Below are 8,083 nucleotides of genomic sequence, written 5' to 3' on the forward strand. Positions count from 1 at the left end.
TATGGCTGAGGAGGATTGTACAACTGAGGGTTATATGGCTGAGGATTGTATGGCTGAAGATTGTATGGCTGAGTATTGTATGGCTGAGGATTATATGGATGAGGGTTGTATGAGTGGGGATTGAATTTCTTTTTATTATTAATCGGTTTGTTGTTGCGTTTTCTATATGATTGTTGGCAACTTTGTGACTTCCTTCCTTCCTTATACGACCCTTTCATTGCCTGAGTGCTTGTGTTTTTTAAATTATCTTGATTTTTGACGCTGCCGCTTTTATAGCATGAATTCCTTATGAAATTATCCTTCATGGAATCCAGCTTTCTTTCTGTTGCTCTCAGGACTGTCATTAAGTCTTCGGCTGAAACCTTTTTTTTTTGGTTCAGTAGTAGACACATTGTTCCCCGGTTCATCATTTTCAGCTTTCTGTAACAATAATTTTATTTATATATGAAAATTTAATTTATTTTCTTATTATCTTCGATTATTGCATTTTACCTTCACGCTTGCTACAATTTTTAGCATTCGCTTCATTAAGCGATTTGATACTGGCGCTTCAGTTTCTGCTTTGTTCTTGTCTGACATCTGAAAAAAATTATAAATTTATAATATTTAATTAGTATTAAATTTTCTGTTGTGGGTTTCATTGAACATTATTACTTTTTGTTGTATTAAATTTAAATTACAGGCGTTTGTCATATACTATACGAGAAGTCAAATACCCGGGAAAAAAACGAATTTCATTTCGGCTGGCGAATGATCTTTTTTATAATGTCATACACTTCTCACAAAAATTAAGGGAGCAGAAAAAAAATCCAAATTTTTGGGGGATTTTCAACAGGCTGTAACTTATACAAAAATGGTCGTACAGCAAAAAAAAAAAGGAAATTGTAGCTCTAAGTGTTTTGTTTTTGGATCTGAGTTTGAAAATTTTTTTTTGAAAATATTGTTCGAGTAATCATAAAACCACCGAAAAAAAAATTTTCGAAATTTTTTTGGTTTTTTTTTTTTAATCTACGGACGTGGAAAAAATTTTTTTGACTCAACCTCCATATGGACCAGATAGCTTGTTTATTCAGATTTAATTTCGTTTTTTTAAAATCTCGATACGAGCATTTCTCGCTGAGATATCGATGTTTGAATGGAAAAAGATCATTTTGTCTTTGATTACCAATATCTCAGCAACCAATGATTGCACAGAAATTTTGAGGTTGGTTTTAAAAACTTGAGTAAATTCTCTACAAGGATTGGCAATTGAATTTTGAAAAAAAATTTTTTTTCAATCATTACATGAATTTGAAAAAGCATCCAAAAAAGGGCTTTTTGTCGTTTTTTGAAAATCAAGCGCCCAATCAAAAATATTGCGGAAACCACTGACGTTAAGTGTGCCTCTTACTGTTCAATATACCCACAAAAACCCTACAAAGTTTCAATTCAATCCAGCCAACCGTTTTTTTTTTCCCACTTGATCGAATTTTTGAAAAAATTAAAGGAGCAAGAATTTCGCTCTGAAAATGTCATAATTTTTATTAAAAATGAAAAAAAATTTTCGTTACGAGCTAACGTTCATAAATTGGGATAATTCTGGCGCAATCGGCGCTTCAGGATATCCCAGACGTGCTCGATAGGGTTAAGATCAGGGCTTACCGCTGGATGCCTTAACAACGTTATGTCGAGTCTTTGGAAAAACCGACGGGTGACGTTTGCTGTGTGAGGCCGGGCGTTGTCTTGCATAAAAATAAAACCTCTAGTTTGCTGCCGTCGAGGCAAGACAACAGATCGTAAGATCTGATTAATGTAACGCGTAGCGTTTAGATTTTTGTGGACGATTACCAAAGGAGTTCGTGAAAATCTCGAAACTCCTCCCCAAACCATCACCAACCCTCCGTTGTAAGCAGCTACCGGTCGAGTGAAGTTACGTGAAAAACGCTCTCCCTGACGGCGCCAAACTCGGGGTCTTCGGTCATTTCTAAACAGGCATACCCGACACTCATCAGAAAACAAAACATTGTTCCATTGCCTTACGGTCTAATGAACATGTTGACGACCGTAAGCCAGACGGTTTCGGCGATGTATGGGTGATAACATCGGTACTCGGGCGGCACTTCTTGATCGCACTCCAGTCTCACGGAGACAATTTCGAATCGTTTGAACGGAAATGTTCCGCTGTTGTTGTTGTCGTCGTCGTCGTTGTTGTTGCTGTTGTTGTTGTTGTTGTCGACGGTTCGGAAAATTTCGGGCGACAACGTTCGCAGGAACGAAAGGTTCTTGACGAACGCGCCAAACGATCGCTCGGTCATCACGAGGATTTGTTGCGCGACGACGACCTTGGCCAACTCGTCGTTGATAACCACCGGTTTCCAAATACCGATTGTATGCGCGAGATACGACAGATGAACTAACATCCATACGATCCCCAACTTGTCGGTAATTGTACCCTTCTTCCACTAGAGTCACTATCTGAGCGACTTGTGGCGCGGATAAATGCCGCCTAGGCATTATGAAAAAAAATAAAAAGAAAACTAAAGTTTGCAAAAACTCAGTTAATTTGCTTTTCTAAAAATTAAAAAATACGGTAGTTTTGAGAAAAACTGTTGATTGGCTCGATTACCAAGAAAGCAGGTTAGTGTTAAGAAAAACTGTTTTTTTTTAGACACTGTTGGAATTCGCACGAAAAAATTATTGTCCCAATATTCGTAGAACGAATATTTGACTTGCCTTGGGGGTATCAACTTTTAATGTATTCAATTAATTTGTGACTAGGAAACTTAAAGTGCGGAAGAGTAAAATCGGTGAGAAAGTGAGTCGCTACATTTTTTTTTATTTGGGCCAATTGAAAAAAAATTTTTTTTTTTTTTCTCAAAAATTTTCGATTTTTTTTTTTTCCTTAAATTTTTCAAGTCACTAATACAGAATTGTAAGAAAATAAAAAGAAAAAATTTATTTTCATTTTTAATAAAAATTATGACATTTTCAGAGCGAAATTCTTGCTCCTTTAATTTTTTCAAAAATTCGATCAAGTGAGAAAAAAAAACGGTTGGCTGGATTGAATTGAAACTTTGTAGGGTTTTTGTGGGTATATTGAACAGTAAGAGGCACACTTAACGTCAGTGGTTTCCGCAATATTTTTGATTGGGCGCTTGATTTTCCAAAAAACGACAAAAAGCCCTTTTTTGGATGCTTTTTCAAATTCATGTAATGATTGAAAAAAATTTTTTTTTTCAAAATTCAATTGCCAATCCTTGTAGAGAATTTATTCAAGTTTTTAAAACCAACCTCAAAATTTCTGTGCAATCATTGGTTGCTGAGATATTGGTAATCAAAGACAAAATGATCTTTTTCCATTCAAACATCGATATCTCAGCGAGAAATGCTCGTATCGAGATTTTAAAAAAACGAAATTAAATCTGAATAAACAAGCTATCCGGTTCATATGGAGATTGAGTCGAAAAAATTTTTTCCACGTCCGTAGATTAAAAAAAAAAACCAAAAAAATTTCGAAAATTTTTTTTTCGGTGGTTTTCTTATGATTACTCGAAAAATATTTAAAAAAAAAAATTTTCAAACTCAGATCCATAAACAAAACACTTAGAGCTACAATATGCTTTTTTTTTGCTGTACGACCATTTTTGTATAAGTTACAGCCTGTTGAAAATCCCCCAAAAATTTGGATTTTTTTTTCTGCTCCCTTAATTTTTGTGAGAAGTGTATTTAAATAGGACCTTTTTCATTTTTTTTGCTTACCTTATACGAAGGTGATTTTTTTTCTTCTATTTTAACATCCAGCACCGGCGGCTGTTCAACTGTTGCACACGGTGTACTTATAATCATACAGTTAAAAAGTGTTACTTAATTAAATGCATGTATATATATATATATATATATATATATATATATATATATATATATATATATATATATATATATATATATATATATATATATATATATATATATTTGTAAAAATATATATATATATATAAACATGTATATATATATATATATATATATATATATATATATATATATATATATATATATATATATATATATATTGTAACATGGGGAATTTAAGTCCCCTTGTTTAATTTTGATTAATTTTTAATTTGTTTAATTTGAAAAATTAAATTGTTTTTGTTGATTCGCCGCGACCGTGTCGCCCTCGCCGGATACTGAAACAGTATTCAGAAGTCCACAGCTCGAGAGCGCGACAATTTGAATTTAGATTTAAGATTTAATTATAAGTTAATTTTAAGTCTAAACTGTCCCTGACGCATGCCACGAGCCCGAGAAGATCATCGAGAGCATCGTCGAGCACCGTCACCGCCACCATAGAGAGTATCAATTACCTGTCAACATCGATCACTTGTATTATTGCCGCCATCTTTGGGCCCGAGACCGTCAATAGAGTAACGAAGAACGGGACAAAGAGAGGAAGAAGAAGCCGACCATTAGTTTGTGAAACAAACGGTCTTCTGGATACTGCCTTGGTCGGAATCGCACGCGTTTTGGAGCCTAACTCAAAACACTTATTCGCTTATTGTATCGCTGATTTGTTTGTTAATTAATACGCCGAGTATTAACGCTGTTTATTGCTAATTGATTGTTTAATTGAATTTCGAATTGTTCGTTAAGGTTGAGACTGCTGTGTAAACTGTTGACGCAATTATTTGTGAAGGAATTGTTATAATCGCTGACCACGTGCTGGTCATAATTAAATTTATTCGACGCGATCCGACCAAGCCTTCGCCGAGGCACGACACGATCCGATACAATGACTGTTCGACTACCTGGACCTGGACCACCAGCCCTCGACCAGGATACCAGGGTAAGTGGCTTGCGTCAGGATAGATAACTCGTGGGACACGAGTATTGTTTGATTGTGTTTGTAACTGAGAAGTTCAGTTAGTGAGTTGCTCGGTGAACAACCAGCACTACCCCGTAGATGACGTCCCACGAGGTACCTAGAGTACCGTTTTTCCCTGTAAGATAGTGCAGTGTGAAAGTTTTGTTATTGAGTTTTATATTCCGTTTCGTTCTCGAGCTCGCGTTGCTATACTCGTATCGCTTGAGCGTCGCATTCTTAAGCGGATTATCGCTTCTTCTGTTTCGTCGTCGACGATAGAATTGTGTGATCCGATTGTGAATTGTTTAATCGATGAGTCATGTCGCCGAGACATGTTTAGTTAGTTGGAATTAACTAAATATTATTTTAGAAATAATAACTCTGCTGAGCGATTATTATAAGTACGTTTTGGTTGCTATTGATACGATTATTATTTTGATTTGTTTGCGAGTATTATTTTGATGTTGTTGACGAGTAATACGTTGATTTCGTTATTGATTATTATCTGAAGTGATTACGAATATTATTTTGGTTTTGTTTAATGAACTGATTGTTCGCCGAACAGATTATTATTATTTGATTGAATAAATGGTTATTTTTGTTTCGGAATTTCTTCGTTTGTTTTTTTTTCTTTTAGGAACCCGCCGCCCTGAGTAGAGCTAGTTTATTGTTAAGTTTTCGATTTAGTTTGTTTGAGTATTGCAACATCCTGAACTGTTCCTGGCGCCCAAATAACCCCGACGAACAGGTAAGCCAATTATTTTGGACCCGTTGGCTCATCGACATACCCCGAGCCAATCGGCCATTATAATATATATATATATATATATATATATATATATATATATATATATATATATATATATATATATATATATATATATATACAGGGTGTCTCAGAAGTCGTGAGCCACCGGACAGGGTGTGGTAGAAAATTGGATTCTGAATAGAAAAGTTCTTTACCATTTTTCGATCAGACCCATAGAAAAATTACTACAAATTTATGAAAATAGACCAATGAGGAGCGCGGTTTAGCGGCAGAACGGTAGGCGCAAGAGCGAGCGAGTGGAAGCGCGACAGGCAATGAGTGCGCGCTCGCTTGCACACGTGTGATATCATTGCTCAGTTATAGCGGGATGCCCGCATGCAATAATAATGATCAATGATACTCCTGTAAATAAAAAAATTAATATTAGAAAAATCATCCCATAGACTGCCCCATACAATAAAAAATGTGCGATTTTTTGATAATTAAAACTCAAATTTTCGGTGTCACCGAAAAATGAAAAAAAAAAAAAGCCAACAGTTATTCAATGATACCCCTGTAATTAAAAAAAAAAAAGAAAAGTTATAAAAGTACCCCATACACTCTGAGATACAGCCCCATAAAGCCAAAAATTTGCGATTATTTAATGATGAAATTCAAATGATCAGTGTGCACTTGAAGTTAAAAAATAAAGCAATAAAAATAATCAGTGTCACTATTGTAGACCAAAAAAATTGAAAAAAAATTAAAAACTACCCCATAGACAGGGAGATACAGTCCCATAAAGCCAAAAATTGTGCGATATTTCAATAATTAAAATAGAAATTTTCGACGACTACTCAAAATTTCAAATAAAAATCTAGGACTAATAGTTAACTATACCCATAACAATCAGAAAAAAATTAAAAATTACAAAAACCACCCCATAGACACTAAGATACAGCCTAATAAAGCCGAGTATTTCGGGATTATTTAACATAAAAATTAAAATATTCACAGTGCATTCGAAATAGAAAAAAATACCAATCAAAATTATCAGTGGTACTTTTGACCATCAGACAAATTTAAAAATTGTAAAAACACCCCATAGATACCGGAATATGACTTGATAACGCACAAAATTCGGGATTGCTTAGAAATTAAAATTCAAATTATTGGTGCCCATTGAAAATCAACAAAAGAAACCTTTTGTACTTATCGATTAAACTCCTGTGTATCGAAAAAATTATTATTTAAAAACCACCCCGCAAACTCCGAATTATGATCCCATTAAGCTGAAAATTTCTGATTTTTTAGTAATTAAAATGCTACTTCTCGGTGTCCGTTGAAAATAAATGAAAAGTATGAAAACTCATTTTCAGATATACTCTTGTAAGCAAAAAAAAATAATATTTGAAAAAACACCCCATTAACGGCGAGATAGGACCCCATAAATCCGCTAATTTGTGATTTGTTAGTAATTGAAATTGAAATTCTTGGTGTCCATTTAACAACAACCAGAGAAACCTATTGTACTTTTAAATTACACCCTAAAACATAAAAAAACTTAACTCTTGAAAATCCACCGCATAGACACTAACAAACATCCAAATAAAGCCAACAATTCGCGATTTTTCAATAATTAAAATTCAAATTTTCATATGACACCGAAAATTTCGATATCAATCCACAAAAAATCGATAAATCGCGGCTTTATGGAGGCGTATCTTGGGGTCTATGGGGTGAATTCTTGAATTTTGATATTTACATTTATTAAAAACAGTAAATTGGAAAGTGGAATGAGTTTATGCTCTTTATTTTAAGTGGACACCGAGAATTTCAATTTAATTCAATTAAAAATCGACAAATAGCGACTGTATGGGGATGTATCTCGGTGTCTGTGGGGTGGATTCTAAAATTTTGATTTATTATTTTATAACAGAGATAACATTAAAAAGTACAATAATTTTCTTTTACTTATTTTAAGTAGACACCGAAAATTTCAATTTAAATCAATAAAAAATCGAACAATTGTGGCATTGTGGGATTGCCTCTCGGTGTTTATGGGGTGGATTCCAAAATTTTGATTTTTTAATTCATAAAAAAGGTTAAACTGGAAAGAAAGATAATTTTCTTTGAGTTATTCCGAGTTGACACCGAGAATTTCAACTTAACTTCACAAATAATGGAGAAATCGCAGCTTTATGGGGGTGTATCTCAGTGTCTATGAGGTGGATTCTTAAATTTTGAGTTTACAATTCATTACAAAGGTTACATTGGAAAGTACGATAATTTTTTTTAAGTTATTTTCAGTGGACACCGAGAATTTGCATTTAAATCAATGGAAAATCGAAAAATCGCGGCTTTATAGGGTTGTCTCCTGATGTTTATAGGGTGGATTCCGAAATTTTCTTTTTTTAATTCATGACGAAGATTGAACTGGAAAGTGAGATAGTTTTCTTTGGCTTATTTTCAGTGGATACCGAAAATTTCAAATT

General features: G+C 33.9%; 1 protein-coding gene across 1 annotated transcript; it reads right to left on the bottom strand.

The window, feature by feature from the left end:
- Positions 1 to 294: 294 nt before the first annotated feature.
- Positions 295 to 2,493, bottom strand: LOC141533897 (uncharacterized). Its single transcript, XM_074252991.1, has 4 exons — positions 2,195 to 2,493; positions 1,642 to 1,963; positions 493 to 579; positions 295 to 420 (listed from the first exon to the last, which is right to left on the bottom strand). Exons 1-4 carry the CDS (start codon positions 2,491 to 2,493, stop codon positions 295 to 297), a joined length of 834 nt encoding a protein of 277 aa, XP_074109092.1.
- Positions 2,494 to 8,083: the final 5,590 nt, after the last annotated feature.

Source organism: Cotesia typhae, unplaced genomic scaffold (genome assembly GCF_013202065.1).
Source record: "Cotesia typhae breed Kobodo isofemale line unplaced genomic scaffold, CoteBio_Ctyphae scaffold_121, whole genome shotgun sequence".
Lineage (NCBI taxonomy): Eukaryota > Metazoa > Arthropoda > Insecta > Hymenoptera > Braconidae > Cotesia > Cotesia typhae.

Bases quoted from the DNA above. Each gene is read 5' to 3' on its own strand.
- LOC141533897 (XM_074252991.1), bottom strand. From the start codon at position 2,493: ATGCCTAGGCGGCATTTATCCGCGCCACAAGTCGCTCAGATAGTGACT. The intron at 580-1,641 runs GTAAGCCCTGAT...AATTTTTTTCAG, and splicing joins CGTTGTTAAGGCATCCAGCG to ATGTCAGACAAGAACAAAGC. The intron at 421-492 runs GTAAAATGCAAT...TTATTGTTACAG, and splicing joins AAATTGTAGCAAGCGTGAAG to AAAGCTGAAAATGATGAACC.